We start from the raw sequence: 18,718 nt of genomic DNA on the forward strand, positions 1-18,718 counted from the left end.
TGAATGAGAATTAAAAGATTTGATCATTCTGAAATGCTAACAGTCTAGGCTCAGTGGTACAGCATCTGCTTTGCACTCAAAAGGTCCCAAATTCAATCAGTTCCCAGCATCTCCAGTTAAAAGGATCAGGTAGTAGCTGATGTGATAAACCTCTGCCTGAAATCCTGATGATCTACTGCTTGTCAGTGGGGACATACTGACCTGGATAGGCCAAGAATGCCACTTTGTGTGCATGAATTGTCCAACAACAGATGTCTCTTTCAGACCATGTCCCATATAAATTTCACCTCCAATTGCATGTCTCAGTCGTGCAAAGGCTGGAAACTTCAGTCTTGTTTCACATCTGTGTGACCATCTCAGTCTCTCATTGTGATTAGTCAACATGTCATGGTGAAAAGTGTGAGACATTTCCATTGCAAACCACTGTTTGAAGGGATTGGGAAGTTTGATGTGTGAAGAGTTCGTTTATTTTCAAGCTGTATGGCTCATTCCCAAGGGCAAGTTATTACTTGATGATGCAGTCATTAAGGGCCCTATTTGATCAGTCTCAGGAAATTTGCCCCGTTGTGGGAGAAGCATAATAAACCACACAGAGAGAGCCATATATTTTTACCCTCTCAAAACAACAAGTAATTCCAAGGGTCCAATTGTGGTCAGGAAAATTGGATGCGGGATAAATGGTTACATCTTTACCTCCCCATGCGCTATAATTCTGATTCAAAACTTGCATATCTATATGCCATTTTTCAACAGAAAATCCGGGTAGATCCATAAGAATATGAAGTGCCTTGTTGGATCAGAACCAGTGGCTCTTCTAGTCCGTTCAGGGAACTTCCAGCATCTGTTTGCCCCTAAGAGGTGAACTGGCCTGTGGGAACAATTTGCTCTGTCCCCTCAGCAGAGCACAGAAGCTACTCAGTTGTCTTTGTTGCCCTCTGCTGCTAGAAACAGAAGTGGTTGCTTGTGGGGAGAGGGGGTGGAATCGCTTCTTGTGAATGAAAAGTGCCCTTCATTCCTGCCTGCTGACTGGGCGCTGTCAATTTCAGAGCTGCAGCGATGTGCTCCAGGAGAGATTTGCTGTGGAGATGAAGTGCAGCGTTGCTTTGCGGTTGGCAGCCCTCCACATCCAAGAGCGGATTATCACTTGTGCTCAGCCGCAGAAAGTATCTCTGAAATATATAGAGTAAGTGGGGTGGGGCGAGTGTATCTTTATATGTGGTCAAAATTCCACATGACTTTTTAAAAACAAAACATGATTGTTAAATAGATGTAAGGGGGGGTTAAAGGAACATAGGAAACTTCACACATAACTCAAAAGTGGCCTACCTCACAACATGGTACCAAACTATCATCTTGCGTTCAATTCCCTTTAAGATTTACTTCAGGTATTATGCTTTTCTTCTGTGGAGATAAGTCTGCCATGCCTCACAGCCAGCGCAGTTCCAGCTGGTTTGGTGTCAGGGGTGTGGCCTAATATGCAAATGAGTTCCTGCTGGACCTTTTCTACAAAAAGCCCTGTGTAAAACAATGGTGACATCAGGGAGTGTGGCCTAATATGCAAATGAGTTCCTGCTAGGCTTTTTCTACCAAAAAAGCCCTGTTCACAGCTATGATGTTTGCCCAGCTAAACAAGAGATGTTTGAGTACTGAATCGCCCAAGCATTTGACTCAGGATCATGACATGGAGGGAGTTCATAGAATCATAGAGTTTGAAGGTACCTCCAGGATCATCTAGTCCAACCCCCTGCACAATGCAGGAAACTCACAAATCCCTCCCCCTAAATTCACAGGATCACAGGAGTTGGGGCTTAAGCCTTTCCTTCCCACGCAGTTTGCCCACTATAGGGCTCCCCATGCTGGAGGTAGGATCTATTTTTGACCTCTGAGGCTTTAGAAAGGCAGCTGACCAGGCAGAGTGGCATCTTTAAAACTTCTCACCAGCTCTGTGACACCAGCCAGACACAGTAAATCATATTCTGCTGAATACTTGCAAGTTGAGATAGGAGAATGGGGAGGAAAAGAAAGCAGGTTTTGATTTTCATACAATAACTTGTCCTAAGTAAAAGGTGTCTTTTTGAGTAGTGAGAACTCAGAATTTCAGCAACTGTGTCCCAAAAGGCCTACAAACAATTTTAAACTCTCCCTGGATTTTTAGCAGTCATTCTCTACCGTGGTCACTCCAAAGGAAGCTCCCTGTGTTTCTTTACTTTAAAACTCATATTGCATAGGCTGGGCATCCTGATTAGTTACAGAGATGGTGGGGAAAACGTAAAAGTATGTTATGACTATTACGCTATTGGGGGGCTGAGGAATTTGTGGCTACTGTCAATTGCCACAAGTAAAGGATTGTTTTTTTCTTGATGGTTATTTAAATAAAACAATATCATCTCAGCTCCCCCCCCTTCTGCATTTTGTTACAGGAAGGACTGGGGAATAGAAAATTTTATCTCCCCAACGTTACTTAGAAACATGAGAGGCAAAGACATCAAAAAGGCCATCAGCTTTCACATGAAGAGGAATCAACTTTTGCTGGATCCCAGGCAAAAGGTAATGTTGCCTTTAAGCAGCTTGTGAAAAGCTGTCAAGATGCAGTCCTTCGTCGAATTAAGAGTAATCTAAGTGCCTGGGTTCCCCTGGAAGGTTTCTGTGGTCAGGAAGGATTTCTGGGTGCAGCTTCCGCACCCCCTCTTCCCACTGCAATCCAAATTTCCCCCCCAAATGCTGCTCTTGGGGTGGGATGGGTGAACCCAGGAAGGACACGAGGAAGGAGTCAGAGGTCACTCATGGGAAGGGGAAATCAGTGAAAGTCATGCACACCCTTGAGCATGGTAGGTTTATACTGGAGTGGCCATAAGTCAGCTGTGACTTGATGGTACTTCCCATCACCACCAACAGTTTTGCATAGAATTGCACTTGTAAGAGGCTCACATTAATGTTGCTATGCTTGAACCACTTCATTGCCATTGTATTATGACAAATTATCCCTGATTCTAACCAGCACTTCCGAATACCTTGCTGGATAGTCCATACCAGATGTTATAATGGATTTAGAAGAAAAGGTGGCACTTTTGGGGGGGGGGGGAAGAAAAATTGGATTGACTATACAAATGTGAATTCCAAAATGCTTAACTTTCATCTACAAGACAATTAATCTCTTAGCCTCCTAGAGAGCCAGTTTGGTATAGTAGTTAAGTATGCGGACTCTTCTCTGGGAGAACCGGGTTTGATTCCCCACTCCTCCACTTGCACCTGCTGGAGTGGCCTTGGGTCAGCCATAGCTCTCGTAGGAGTTGTCCTTGAAAGGGCAGCTGCTGTGAGAGCCCTCTCAGCCCAACCCACCTCACAGGGTGTCTGTTGTGGGGGAGAAAGATAAAGGAGATTGTGAGCTGCTCTGAGACTCTGATTCAGAGTGGAGGGTGGAATAATAACCCAATGTCTTCTTCTAATGAGGCAACCCAGGTGCAGAGGCCTCCATGCTTCAGTAGTAGCCTCCTGTTCCTGCAGCTATTACAGGCCTTCACAGCTGGAACCCATTCTCCAACCCTTTCATTCCCTGCATTCCCAAGAAGAAAAGTGAGGAATGTCCACTCATGAATGTCTTTATTTTATTTTTTTTGCTAGAGGGACCAAGGAAGTCACAACCTTAGATCATCATCTTTGGTGTCTATCCCCACCCACACACACAGTGCTTTTCCACCCTCCCATTACAGTGAGAAAAGAGCTTTGTGGTGACTTCATGGTCCTTGCATGTAACAACAAATAGTAATAGGCCTCTCTGGCCTCCTGGAAAGGAGAGGGGCTGGAGGAGAGCAATCTAGGTGTGGGTTACTGTAGAATGTCAGAAGCAATGACCACTACGACCACATGGAGGCTGTTAAGTAAGCGACTGACATGGGAACCAGCTCCAAGCTGGTCTTTGTAAGCATCATGCCTTAGCACTGCTTGTTATACCAGGTTTCTAGTGCTGTTTTACAGGGTCATAATGGCTGTTTTCCAAGATACCACAAAACTTCCAAAGACAATGTCATGAAGTTGGCAGACATAGCAAATGTAGGACAAGGCTGTAATTGGCTGTGGAATAAGCATCTGTTTGTGCTATGCCCTTGGTATTTAAGAGCAGAGAGGCAATTGGTCGTCTCCTTTTTCTGTTTGTGTCTGATTTTTTTTTGGTGGGGGGGGGTCTCTTTCCAGTACTGTAGCCAGTAACACACACAATATTCCCATGTGATTCTTCCAGAACTAAGAGTCTTTCACAGGAAAATTCCTACGTTCAAAACTTCCATTTAACTCTGGACATGTGCTACAGTTGTCCCGGGTAACCATTCCAGAAGGGGAGTGGAATAGACAAACACACACACGCTCCTTCTGAGCATCTGCTTAGATATTAGTTAAAGCACAGTGATTCCAATGCTTCCAAATGCCCTTGGCCTCTACAGGAACTGATTGTCTTAACTTGTTCTTCTAAAAAATTGTAGCACCTCCTCTCAGCAGCACAGGTGCGCCTCTGTTACCTGCAGATTCTTGGAGACCTGAAACTCTACGGAGGGAAAATCTTTAATGTTACTCTCATGGTAAGTTTTTAAAGAAATAATAATAATGAATGTAATGAAAAGGCAAGCTCTTAAATACATCTTCCCTTAATCTCACTATTGGACTCTTCTTGACAAAACTGCCAATATTCTATTGCATTAAATGAGTAAGGGGTTCTCAACCCTTTTGAGCCTGCAGGCACCTTTTGAATTCTGACAGTGTGGTGGGCAGAGCCACAAAATGGCTTCTGCAGGACACAGAGTCAGCCACAAAGCGCCTTCTGCAACTTACCTTCAGCCACACAATTATGTTGAAGTGGTAGCTGCTGCCAATGCAGTTTGAGAGCCTCAGGGAGGGAGGGAAGGAAGGAAGGAAGGAAGGAAGGAAGGAAGGAAGGAAGGAAGGAAGGAAGGAAGGAATCAGTCAATCAATCTCAGGAAACCAATTTCTGTGCACAATTCTATGCGTTCTGTGCAATTATGCAGAAATTGCATTGTACACCACCTGCACCATGGATGCTGGTACGCTCTTGTACCAGCCTCTTCCCTCCCTGATAAATGGGTCTGAGGAAGGACCTCTCTGGCAGGGAGCAGAACGCAATGCCTTTGCATTCCCTGCCAGGAATGCAGGAAAGCTGCCAGGGTTCATGCAGGGTGAGCTCTTTGATGCCATTTCCTTCACTCCCCTTCCTACTTTCTGGCATGTCACCCTTTCAGTAAAAGCCCTAAAGGTACAGTTGCATTAGCACTCTTCTTCTTCAACAGCAGCTGCTGCAGAGATGCTTATAGTCGGCAGGGAACCGAAGCACGGAGGCACCCTTATGTTTGGTTCTTGATTGTTTTTCTTTGGACCGCAGTCAGGGACGTTATGTCCAGTCAGCTTCTGGAAAGCCAAGCAGGGAGGGTGTTCTCCTGCTATTGACAAAGATCACGATCCTGCTTTCTCCACAAAGGGAAGGTGGAGTGTGCAGCAGCTCCATCAGGCCTCTCCTTTTCATCCCTGGCTGCATTCGTGCACCATTAGATATTATACTATCATTGCGCTCTAGCAATCAATTGCAACTAATTGGCTTGTTTGTATGGGGAAATCTTATTGCAAATGATTGCTATTGCACAGTGGTAGTGCAATATTTGGCAAGGTGTAGGTCCTGGCCAACTCTGCCCTTTTGCCTTATACATTGCAATGCAGTCTAGCTACTAACTCATTCATTGATTCTTTCATTCATTCGCACCCCAACTTTCCATTCAATGGTTGCAAAAGGTTGCTTATGACAATAGGGAAAAATATGCAATAAAAAAGTACAAAGCAAAACCAATTGTAACAATATGTTTAAAGGCTGCTTCTACATAGCAACGGTTTTCTGTTCTGCATTCATTAACACTCCACTTGCACCAGCATGCACAGTAGCAACAGAGTGTCTATATGGGAATCTTCAGCAGCTTTTCCCTGCATTGTGATTTTCTCTTCTAATTACAGGATACTAAGAACTGTTGATGAGCCCCGTGGCGCAGAGTGGTAAAGCTGCAGTACTGCAGTCGGAGCCCTCTGCTCACGACCTGAGTTCGATCCCAGCGGAAGCTGGTTCAGGTAGCCGGCTCCAGGTTGTCTCAGCCTTCCATGCTTCCGAGGTCGCTACAATGAGTACCCAGCTTGCTGGGGGGAAAGTGTAGATGACTGGGGAAGGCAATGGCAAACCACCCCCGTAAAAAAGTCTGCCGTGAAAACGTTGTGAAAGCAACGTCACCCCAGAGTCGAAAACGACTGGTGCTTGCACAGGGGACTACCTTTACCTTTTTATGAACTGTTAGGAACTCTGCCCCATCACAGCCAAAATAATTCCATGGGGCTATATATGCAATGGATTAGGGTCATAGGCAGCAATGCACAGTAACCAGACTCCAAACTCACAACATAGTAACATGGATCAGGTATCCCCAATGTGGTGCCCATGGGCACCATTGCACCCACTGATGCATTTTCTGGTGCCTTCCAAGTATTTTTAGGAAGTGGGTGGGGCCAGGTAGGGCTTCTGCCCAGCAAGGCTTCTAATTGACTATTCAAGATGTGATTGGCTGTTCAGATTTTCAAAAATGTTGCTTTGGCAGCAGCTGCCACCACAGCACAAGGATCTATATACTGTCTTACTGAAGTTAAGCTGCAGCAATCATTTCATAGTTGGCTCCACTTCCTCTGGCAGCCATTTTGTTGTTTTGCCCACCGTGCTGTGTCAAAATTCCAGATTTGCCCACAGGCTTAGTAGATAGCCTGGTTTAGTAGATAGCCTGAAATGCTTTGAAAGTTTGGAACTTTTCAGAAATGTTGAGGCCAGAGTAAATTGCAGCAAACCTGGCCTGTCTACTGGACCCTCTACCATTCTTAACAATATCTCATTCACACATGTCCAATGCTTGGGTCACAGCTGAATGTGTTTTCAGCTTACACTGAAAAATGCTGAAAGAGATTATAAGGAAGTTGCCGGTTATGGCATTGGGTCTGTGATGAATTCTTTGCATGTACACATCTTTGCTTGATTTGGCCAGTGAATGCTCAACCATTACAAGGGACTGTTTCCCAATACAGCTGCAGGACAGAGAATCATGCATTGCCCTGTTGGTGGGAGCCAAATATGGAATCAGCCAGGTTGTGAATAACAAGCTGAACATCGTAACCATGCTGGCTGAGTTCGCAAACATCAGCCGAGTGGAGCTTCTTGAAGAATCAGACAAAGTGAGCATGGTGAAAATCTACCTCCAAGATATAAAGGTATTCACAGTTCCTTGACCTATACATTGATATGGGAGACTTTTTAAATATGTGTATGCATGTGTGAGTGTGTTTGTGTGCACCTGGAAGTCATAGTGACCTCTGGTCCTGACCCCCTACTGGAGGCCTAGAGGATATTTAGGGAGGTGGCTGAATAAAGCCTGCCCCTGCCTTCCCAACTGCTGGTATTCCAAGGAGGTCTCCCGTACAAGTACTTGCCAGAGTCGACCCTGCTTAGCTTCCAAGATCTGATGAGATCAGGCTTGCCTGGGGTACCCAGGTCAGGGCAATGAGGGAGATTTGTAATGTAGCTTTGCAAAATCCACAGCACTCAATTTTGATGATAATAATAATAATACTTTTTATTTATATCCCGCCCTCCCCACCGAAGCAGGCTCAGGGCAGCTCACAACTTATTAGTTCAATACAATACAATACAATGCAATCATATAATTCAATAAATCTCCATATGTCCCCCAGAGAGCACTGAGGTCTAGTTCCCAAAGTCTTCTAAGAATCCGTGGGCCAAGGGAGGCTAGATTGAAAACAACGAGGGAGCAAGCTTTCTCAACAATGGCTTCCCAATGGTGGAATCAACTACCAGAGGAGGTGCGAGCCCTGCAGGACCTGAATCAGTTCCGCAGGGCTTGCAAAACCACCCTCTTTCAGCTCGCTTTTAAGATGGAACCCGGTTAATTGACATCTAGCCATCCTATGCATATCCTGAATTGTAGCACCTTAATTAATTTTTATAGGAATGATTGTATTTTATTGTAATCATGGTAAACACCATGTCCTGTGAGCCGCCCTGAGCTTGCCTTTGGCAGGGGAGGGCGGGATATAAGAATAAATTTATTATTATTATTAATAAATACTACATTATAAAACCATCATTTAAATCGACAATCCAATTAAAATTAACAGTTATGGTGCTAAATTATAGGTTTTTAATAAATTGATGGCAGAATACAACAGCAGCGAATCTATTATTTGTTCAGCATTCAGCGAAGGCCATCTTAAAAAGAGTAGTCTCGCAGGCCCTGCGGAATTGGTCAAGACTCCGCAGGGCCCGCACTTCGTCCGGAAGTTGATTCCACAGGTGTGGAGCTGCGGTAGAGAAGGCCCGTTCCCTTGTGTTCTTCAATTTGGCCTCCCTCGGCCCAGGGATATTCAGCTGGTTCTTTCCCGCTGACCTCAGTGCTCTCTGGGGTTCGTATGGGGAGAGACAATCCCTCAGGTAGGCAGGCCCTTGACCATATAGGGCTTTAAAGGTAATAACCAGCACTTTGTACTGAACCCGGTATGCAACCGGCAGCCAGTGCAGCCCACGCAGCCCCGGCCGTATGTGCTCCCACTTCGGGAGCCCTAACAACAGCCTAGCCGCTGCGTTCTGCACCAGCTGCAGCTTCCGGGTTTGGCACAAAGGCAGCTCCATGTAGAGGGCATTACAGTAATCCAGTCTTGAGGTAACCGTTGCATGGATCACTGTTGCTAAGTCCTGGCGCTCGAGGAAGGGGGCCAACTGCCTCACCCATCTAAGATGAAAAAACGCAGACTTGGCAGTGGCCGCTATCTAGGCCTCCATTGACAATGAAGGCTCCAGTAGAACCCCCAAGCTCTTGTCAAAAACTGGGAGAGGAATTTCCCTTCCCAGAGCGCCGCGACCCAAGCAAAGGACCTCCGTCTTCGTTGGATTCAGCTTCAAACCACTCATGAATGAAAATATAGGTGAATTTTTAAACCAGGTGAGACCCAGTGGACTCCAGCTCAACCAATGCAGTCAGCCGCAGGTTACATGATCAGGGTTCAAGTGTTCATCTTGTGACCCTGAAAAACTAGGTCATTGTCTATATGAATATGGAGTTCCAGCCACACTGCCCCTTGCTAATGGCTAATAGCAACCATTCTGTGGCTTGGGTCTTGCCTATAATTTTCATTATTCTGAAATAACCTTTTCCAAAGACTGAAGTGCCCCTTAAGGGTTTGGAACTGTTGATTGAATACAGACCATCGTAATTCGTCATCCTGCTACATTACATATTTTCAATTGGGGGTGATTCCTGAACAAAACATTAACTTGTTTTGTTGACATTCCTCCTTTCTTTTTCATAACCACAATGCCCATTTAATTTAATGTTTTCCTCAGCCCACTTTAGGTTGCCTTAAAACAGGGGTTCCCAACGTTTTTCATCCTGTCATCACTTTTGGAATTCTGACACAGGGTGGTGGGCACAACCGCAAAATGACTGCCACAGGAAGTAGAGCCAGGTACAAAATGGTTGCTGCCAATTTTTAAAATGTAGTGAGAGAGAGGAGTGGAAATAAAACCAACAAATGCCACTGAAACGTTATTTTAATCTGTGCAGCCAATTGGATTGCCAGTGGCCAATTGGAAACCTTACTGGCCAAGAGGCCTATCTGGCTTCATCCACCCGCTTGGTGGGTCCCAGAAAATGTGTTGGTGGGTGCTATAGCACCCAGAGACACCACTAGGCTTGCCAATCCCCAGGTCCCAGCGGGGGTTCTTCTGCTTTCCTAGGCTCCTTCCTGCTCCCAGTCAGCTGGCTGGCAGAGGGAAGCCCCGCCCCCCAGAGGACCATGTGCCTTTTCACCTCCGGAGGCTTCAGTCTCCGATTGAAAGGCTTCCTCTTGGGATGGGGTGTCTGTGTTACTTTGAAGAAGTTGGCAGCAACTTGTGAGTAGAGAGGCCAATCCCTCGCTTCAGAGTCGCCAGAAATGGGGTGTGGTTGGGAGGGAAACGTCTGCTGAGCACTTCATCATTCCCTATGTGGAGATGGATTCTCATAGGGTATAATGGGGAATTAATCTGGAGGTCTCGGGAGCTCTGGGGGATCTGTTTTTTGAGGTAGAGGCACCAAATTTTCGGTATAGTATCTAGTGCCTCTCCCCAAAGTACCCCCCAAGTTTCAAAATGATTGGACCAGGGGGTCCAATTCTATGAGCCCCAAAAGAAGGTGCCCCTATCCATTATTTCCTATGGAAGGAAGGCATTTAAAAAGGTGTGCTGTCCCTTTAAATGTGATGGCCAGAACTCTCTTGGAGTTCAATTATGCTTGTCACACCCTTGTTTCTGGCTCCGCCCCCAATGTTTCCTGCCTCCATCCCCAAAGTCTCCTGGCTCCACCCCCAAAGTCCCCAGATATTTCTTGAATTGGACTTGGCAACCCTAGACACCACTCTGGAGATCCTGGCATTAAAGTATGCACATGTATACATAACAGATGCCAGTACATATACAAATAAAATGTATGTCTGTGTTTTATGTGTATATTTTGCACTTGTATGTATAAGAAAGGGGAAACAAAGAATCTGTTAATCATTAGTGTGGGTTCCTGTTTTATGCAGATGTTTGGCATATTGTAGCTTATTCTATTGTTTCCCTCTCTTAAAGCTGCTGACTCTGATGCTGGAATCGAACAGTGCCAAAGACTTGACTTGTCTCATTGCTGGCTACTACAAGCTGCTGGTGGATCCAACCCATTCGATATTTGTTTGGGCCGATGGAAGGCCCCAAACACACCGCTACTCCACAGAGGAAGGTAAAAACTAAAGATGCTTTTAAAAGGAATGAAAGTTGGAAGAAATGTAATTAATGGAGTTGTAGTAGAACGGGCCCACTTCGGCCTGCAGGCAAGGTTCCACCCTGCCCTCAAAGGTTTTTCCAACACCTGGAGAGGCTTTTCTCTCTCTCCGGAAATCCACCATCACTACCTGATCTTCATCAGAATTGCCTGCTGGGAGGGTCAGAACTCCCAGCTTCCCTTCCAAGTTTTGAGGCCTTGCACTGCCCAGCACCTGGTCACCATAGGGACCATTTACCGCCTTGCTCACCCCTAGAGGAATAGCCACTTGCCAACAGGCTACCTCCCCCCCAGCACTCCTTTAAATATAGCATGTCCAAGATGGGGAAGGTCTATGTGGTGGAGAACCACTATCACCATCAAAAGTTATAACGTATTTATTTAAAATAAATATTTACAGCACCAGTCTGAGCAAGGGGTTCAGAAGAAATGGGTAAAACGCCATTCCTCTGTCCCTGTCTCTATACACACCCTGTCAGATGTTAAAATATAGGACAGGTTCCTTCACCTAGGAAGTTACAGATCTCTGCAGAGTTTTCATTACCTTGAAGCTTCCTCCAGCTGACCAGGCCACTGCATGGCTAATGGCTGCTTTTTCAAGACCTCAGTTAAGAGTTCTGTCTGCTCTGATGGATGAGTTTTGGCCTGCAGAGGCTTTCTTCAGAGATCAAATACAACAAAGTCCCAGTTACACTCGGCAGACCAAAATGCATCAGGTCATATCTTTCATGTGCGTTTGTCGCTTCAATGGTTTTATGATGTTTCATTTGGGCCCCTACAAGGTTTTTATATGTTTTTGTAATAAACTCATGCACTTTTGTCCATGACTATTGATGTTTTTAACCTTTGGCCCCTTAGTATTCTGAAACTTCCTTTGGAGGTTTTTGCTTGGTTGGTTTAGTTTCTCCTCCCCTCCCTTTGTGGTCAGATTGCAAGCACGACCAGCTTCAAAACATCCCCTTCGCTATTGAATTGCAGGGTACGAATCTCGAACGTGCAGTGACTCCGAAGAATCTTTCGAACTGGATTCCTCCTTGGACCAGTTTTCAGACACACATTCCCCCAAATGCAGCCGCATTGGCCCCTTGCAAGAGGAAGAAGGAGAGCAAGAGGAGGTGGAGCAGGAGGGGCAGGGGCTGCAGGACCAAGAGGTGACCTTCTGCAATGAATATGACAACACAAATGAGAGCTTATCAGAGGCCTCTGACTCAGCCAACATGGAGAGTCGGGGGTTCAAGACCAGCGGCTCCAGTGACTCTCTAGACGCTCTGGAAGAGGATGACTTAGAAGCATGCTCTTCCAGCAGGCCGGAGTTTTTCAGTTTTGATACGCCCATGCTCCAGGACCTCGCCAGCAATGACAAGGCCTTCTTAGGAGTAGATGATGAAAATAAAGCTACATCAGAGGACTTCTTTTCTTTCCTTCCGCTGCCCCACTTACCCGGTTCTGTGGTTGTCCAGCCAGACGCAGAATTCAGAAGGGAAAGTGAAATAAATGCTATTGTGCTGGAGACCAAGCTGGCTGAGAATGATGCCATGGAATACTATAGTATCTGCGCTAACATCTCCCCCGCCAGCAGTGGGGAGAAGACAACCCACAGTGATGGCACAGAGGGTGGCTCGTTGCAAGACCTGTCAGCTGAGCCCAGCGTGGATGAGGGAGTAGGCAAAAGACGAAAGTCACGTGGCTTTGTCTTGGCTCCTCCCCCTGGCTTTGGAGATACCAGTTCAGAGGAGGAATTCTATGATGCCGCAGAACGGGTGACACCAACAGAGGCACAAACTGGTGAGTCAGACAGAGATTGTGGGGGGAAAGGCATAATAAGAGCGGTTACCAGAAACGCTGCTTCAACTAGCAATGGGCTCAGTATAGCTCAGGGTGGCCAAACTGTGGCTCGGGAGGCACACATGGCTCTTTCACACATATTGTGTGGCTCTCAAAGTTCCCACCACCCCATCAGCCAACTTGGAAAAGGCATTTAAAGTTGCTTTCTTTCCACCTCTCCCTCCCCATCTATTTGCCCGCCTGCCTTCCCTCTTTCCTTATCTTGCAGCTCTCAAACATCTGATGTTTATTCTATGTACCTGTTATGTTAAACAATTTTGGCCACCCCTGATATAGCTATTCCGGGTGGATCTCAGCTTTGGAAATCCACTTTAGTAATATAAGGCAACAGCTTACATTAGGCTGGAGGACATTCCTTCAGTCTAAGGAAACGTCTTCCAGCCTAAGGAGATTTCCTCTTCCTTCAGCACTATTATTATTGGACAAGGAGCCACTTGCTTAGTGGAGCTATAGGACAGAGCCCAGCATTTCCGAAAGATTTCGTATCCCGTACGTCAGTGCAAGATACTGTAGTCTGTCAGCTCTTTTCTGTGGATCTATTTTATTGCAAGCTGTGACCTGGATGGCCCAGGCTAGCTTGATCTTGTCAGATCTCAGAAGCTAAGCTGGGTCAGTGCTGGCTAGTATTTGGATGAGACATTACCACAGAAGTCCAATGCAGAGATAGGCAGTGGCAAGCCACCTCTGTTTGTCTCTTGCCTTGAAAACCCTGTGGGCAGTGACTTGACAGTGCTTTTCACATTTTATCTCTATATGAAGCCATTTAATTAAATAATGTTGTGCTTTTTATGTTTAACTTTCTATTTAAAGCGAGTGCCCATTTATCATAACATAAAAGACATTTCTCCACATTAATGGCCACCTCTTTATTTTCAGGCTCTGGCAGTCCATCACCACAGAATGCACAAAACTTTGGCATCTCGAAGGCACCGTCCTATGGCAGCCTGGTTGAAAATCTTCTGTCAAGACACAAGAGGGTCACGCACAGGGTGGAAAAGGAGCCAATACATATCAACAGTCTGAGGAAAAGGCGGTCTTTTTTACAGACAAATTATACCTCACAAGTCAGTTTCCCTCTTGATCCGCTTCACGTTCTGGAAAACACTGAGTTTATGAATCATGGTGGAGAAGTTGATCTTTCTGGTGCCTCATGTTCACCAACTGGACTTTTCACTGAGGACACTGAGAGAGACTCAGATTCTCTCAAAGCCAAACAACTAGTCCATCTGGATTCTTACAGAGCAAACAAGACTTCATCTAGCTTAATGGAGATGGAACCAGATACAGTGGAAACAAAATCAGTAACTGATTCAGTTTTTTCTTCAATTTCTGCTCTCCGTTTGTCAGGTGCTCAGAAAAGTGAAAAGAGTTCAGAGTTCACAACTTCCTCCTACTCTAAAGAGGAGTATGAGAGTCCTGTTGTCTCTTCCTGTACACCTGATCAGAACACCTGTTTGAGTATATCAGAAATCCCCTTTCAGCTGGAATATATTTGCACTGAAAAGAAAGAGGATCCTACTGAGTCATCTTGTCGCCTTCTGGAATGTTCTGTAGTGACCACAGACCACGAGACTGAGGAAATACTGGAGTGTACATCAGAAACACCACTTGACACCGGAGTCAGCTATTTATTGATTGAAGAAATAATACACACGACTACCAAACCCTCTCGGTCTGCGGACAGTCATCAGAACAAAGAGTTAATTTGTGACCCAGCTTTGGATCCAGATACTCCTCCTACTGACAAGGTGGAAAATCATGAGCCGGTTGTGCTAGACCCCTGTGAAAGAGTCAAAGATGACTCTGCCCTGTGTGAACCCAGCCAGACATTTGAAGGGGCACTACTTCAAGAGAATACGAGCCTGAGTGAAGATTCCTTTCAAAAATCAGATCAAAAGCAAGTGGGTTTCTCCAGCGCGACTGAGCTACTTTCCAGTTGTGATGGCACTTCGGGGATAGTGACTCGTCTCTCCTGGCTTTCTTTTAAGTCAATGGTAGATAACGCAGAACCATGTCAGCAAAACGATGGTAAATATCAAAGTATTATTGCCCCATGTTCCCCAGATGTTAGTCAGATCTCATTAAAAGAGGATCACGTGCTTTCAGAGTGCTCAGGCCCATGTGCAAACCACACATCAACCATAACTACATCTCACGACTGGGCTGTGTTTGCAGAACTTGATGGTAGCCAGAAAACTGAAGAGGAATCCATCACAGATAGTTCCATGGAGTATAAAAATGAACACTCCAGTTCATTAGCTGTTCCCACAGAGGAGAATGTGGAACAGAGAAAAAATGACCATTTGAACTTGCCATTTGACCTTTTGTGTGAATTTGCAGGGCCTAGTGAGGAAACTAGTGTTTCATGTCAATCATTTTTGCCTTCTGGCCCAACAGAAGGTGCTGAGGGCCCTGTGATTTGCTGCCACAACTCTCCGACTTTGAACTCTAAGAAAACATTCTCACCAACACATAAAGTTGACAAGTGTAGTTGCAAGTTTTCTTATGCCAGCTGTTTTCATGGATTAGACAATGAGTTGGTATTACAGGACACCAACTCATCTCTTCAGGGAGCTTCTGAGGAGCCATTAACAAGCCCGCCAACAAGAAGCCCCCGGTATTTAGACTTTGCCCCTGTGATGTCCGGTCAGGAGAGTGATGGTATTGATGCTGAACCTAAAGACTGCAAGAGTCACGTTTGGCTTCCAGAATCTCACATCAGAGCACTGAGCCACGTCAAAGACAGAGCCCATGCCTCCCCGCTTGACTTCTGCCATTTGTTAGACCATGTGGTAGAGCTTCAGGAAACTTTAAAGCTATTCTGGGGGAACCGAACGAAACACCCTCGAGATAAGTGCTTAGACCATTTCTTGGAAAACAAGAACACCTTGTGTGTAGAATCTCAAAGGTTGATGTCCAGTTGCCAGAAAGTCATCAAAATATGCGGGCTTTCCACAGAGATCCAGAGTGCCATTCAGGAGTCCTTCCGGCATCTCCTACAGCTGACAGAAGTATGTTTCCATTTCACAAACTGTGGCCTTTGTAGCAGGAGGCACAAAGATCTCGCAGCCAATTTGAAGGATGTTGTGTGTAGTTACCACCAGTTTGTTCAGGCAGCGCAGCAGGCCGGTGAGAAGGGATATCCTAGCTTGAGTGTAAAATTACTTGTATGCCAGTACACTGCCCTCACAGCGGCCTTGTTCTGCCTCGTGCAGCAATTCAAGGCCCCGCCCCCCATGTGAGATGGGAGGATCTTGCCCCAGTGACTGCCCTTCCTGCACCTACTCCGTTGCGCTGTGGAGAAGAACTCAGTCAAGTGTCTGCTGTTAAAACACTTATCCCAATAAAAACAACAACTAATCTGTAAAAACTCCACTAAAGACAGCGATTCAGCTTTCTGGTCCCGTTCTTTGATGGATGTTAATGCTCAGAGCTTATACGAATTGAGATCAGCAGGGATAATTCATCCCTCCAATTTTTGGTGCATGCTCAACTGGTTGTTTTTTCCGTGCCATAGGGTAAAGCTCACACAAGTGATAAATGTCTTCGGTGTGACTCAGGGTCCTTTCCAGTTAACCACTGCAGTCGTATGCATGCAGTACTTGGGTGTCAAGTCGACACTATCCAGGTCTCTTTTTTTGTAGCAGGAACTCCTTTGCATATTAGGCCACACACCCCTGATGTAGCCAGTTCTCCAAGAGCTTACAGGGCTCTTATTACAGGGCCTACTGTAAGCTCCAGGAGAATTGGCTACATTGGAGGGGGTGTGTCTTAATATGCAAATGAATTCCTGCTACAAAAAAAATCATGACACTATCCCTAAATGCTTTAGGGGCTTGCTGAGATAAAATGTGCCACGGGGATTGGTGGGTCAGAAAGGTTTCCACTGGTGTACCAATTTGTGCAAATAACAACCAAGGTTGAAAGTCAACATGCTGCTAAAATCTGTATTTGGGGAAACCTGGCTTCTAATGCTTTGGTGAGGCAACTGGTGAATTTCCAAAGAATGCAAAATGACCAGATTGTTATTGAAACTGAATGGCTGCAATGTGGTGGGATGAATGCACCTTTTCAGCACATCTGATCCCGTCTGCCCATGCTGGTGTCCTGTCAATGCACCTGGCTGTCACATGCAGGGTGTTGGTGATGCAATATGCGTGGCTTGAAAGGAGTGGTGGAGAGCCCTTTCCTGCTCTTAGGTGCTGGATTACCACACAGTGGGAGCTCAGGAAGCTTCTTCCTAGAAACACTGCCTCCTCAGACTTAGATACTTCCAGGGCTTTTTTTTATAGCAGGAACTCCTTTGCATATTAGGAGACACACCCCTGATGTAGCCAATCCTCCTGGAGCTTACAGTAGGTCCTGTAAGAAGAGCCCTGTAAACTCTTGGAGGATTGGCTACATCAGGGGTGTGTGGCCTAATATGCCAAGGAGTTCCTGCTATAGAACAAGCCCTGGATACTTCCCTTGAAAATGTATTCCCATTGGCCACAAGCACTCTTCAAGCCAAATAAGTATAATGCATTAATGGCTCTTCCCTGAGAAGCAACATCATACTGCTTAGCCATTGCCTTTCTGTAAGTAGCATTAAAGCCAGAGCCCCCCGTGTATCCTGTTGGCTTATCTTCCAGTGGACCACATTTGTATGTATTCCTAGCACTTTCTCAGTTCACTTCCTGCATTCTGATGGAACAAGCAGTTGCCTACTAAAGTTTGTGCCACAATAAAACAGTTATTTTACCCGCCCCCCACAGCATCTCTTTGTCTTTGAAGAGCTAGTTTGGTGTAGTGGTTAAGAGCAGGGACTCTCATCTGGGAGAACAGGGTTTGATTCCCCACTCCTCCACATAAAGTCAGCTGGGTGACCTTGGGTCAATCACAGTTCTCTCAGAGCTCTCTCAGCTCCAGCTACCTCACAGGGTGTGTGTTGTGAGGAGAGGAAGGGAAAGGAGACTATAAATTGCTGAGTGAAGGGTGGAGTATAAATCCAGTCTCCTCTTCTGCATCTTAGTTTCCATATGTAACCCTCTATATCATTGTCAACAGTTTTGTTATAAAGGGATGCCTGGTATTTTCGGAAAACACGAGTGCTGGGGAGTCTTTTATGTGCCATTTTTGCTAAATGGAGAGAAAATTTTCAGTTGACAGTGCTTTTATCCAGCAAAAACAAGCATATTCCAATCCTCAAAGCCTACAAAATTCTCCTCTCACAATACTAGCAACTGTTCACCGCTCTGCCTCATGAGCTGTTGTGGTAACTCTTCTGGAACAATGTGGCCCTTCCCTGTTAACTTTGACAGAGGGTGTTTGAACACATTCAGCTGTCTCTCACCCACTTTTTTATTTTTCAACAAAGATTCAGTACATCACTTTTCCAGAAATACCTCTCTAAATTTGGCAAGACACAGCAATAGCTTTCTTTGTCACTCCTACTCCATTCGTTCTTTTTCTCAGTACTGTTAATATACCCATTAATTAAAGTTGGCTTACCATAAATGGGAGTGGGGGCGGGTTAAAGGCAGGATAGGAGCCTTGTACATGCTACATGAGAGAAGACTCTCTTTTTTTCCCCAGTTTTAATATCCAAGCCAGTGTTAGTCTGTAGCAACAAAAGATAACTGGAGTCTGATGACTCCTTAAAGACTTAACAAAACTTATTCCAGCATAAGGTTTCTTGAGTCAAAGTGTACTTCATCAAATGTGCATCTATTATTTTAATGTGTGTTTTATACTATGCAACTTTCTATTGTGTGTGATTGTGTTTGTGTGTGAGAGAGAGTGCCTCGGAAAAGGGCTTTCAAGGCAAGTGAGAAACAGGTGGTTTGCTCTTTCCATAGAGACTTCCTTGCCAATTTCCCCACCCAAGTACTGACCCTGCTTAGCTTCCGATAGCAAGCTATATACCATGCCTTCCCTCCCAGCCCACTCTGTACTGTTGGAAAAAAATCCTCTTTTTAAAAAATAACCAAGGTAGAACA

General features: G+C 45.5%; 1 protein-coding gene across 2 annotated transcripts in view; it reads left to right on the top strand.

The window, feature by feature from the left end:
* FRMPD1 (FERM and PDZ domain containing 1) overlaps nucleotides 1-16,128 on the top strand; it is a 109,340-nt gene extending 93,212 nt beyond the window's left edge. For both annotated transcript variants that reach the window (XM_060237013.1, XM_060237014.1), the window contains 7 exons: nucleotides 1,047-1,183; nucleotides 2,421-2,547; nucleotides 4,476-4,571; nucleotides 7,111-7,293; nucleotides 10,706-10,853; nucleotides 11,874-12,680; nucleotides 13,617-16,128. In XM_060237013.1, coding sequence (XP_060092996.1) covers nucleotides 1,047-1,183; nucleotides 2,421-2,547; nucleotides 4,476-4,571; nucleotides 7,111-7,293; nucleotides 10,706-10,853; nucleotides 11,874-12,680; nucleotides 13,617-15,982 — 3,864 coding nt within the window. In that variant the 3' untranslated portion in view covers nucleotides 15,983-16,128. The remainder of the gene's footprint in view (nucleotides 1-1,046; nucleotides 1,184-2,420; nucleotides 2,548-4,475; nucleotides 4,572-7,110; nucleotides 7,294-10,705; nucleotides 10,854-11,873; nucleotides 12,681-13,616) is intronic.
* Nucleotides 16,129-18,718: the final 2,590 nt, after the last annotated feature.

The sequence above is a fragment of the Heteronotia binoei genome, chromosome 4 (assembly GCF_032191835.1).
Source record: "Heteronotia binoei isolate CCM8104 ecotype False Entrance Well chromosome 4, APGP_CSIRO_Hbin_v1, whole genome shotgun sequence".
Classification (NCBI taxonomy): Eukaryota; Metazoa; Chordata; class Lepidosauria; order Squamata; family Gekkonidae; genus Heteronotia; species Heteronotia binoei.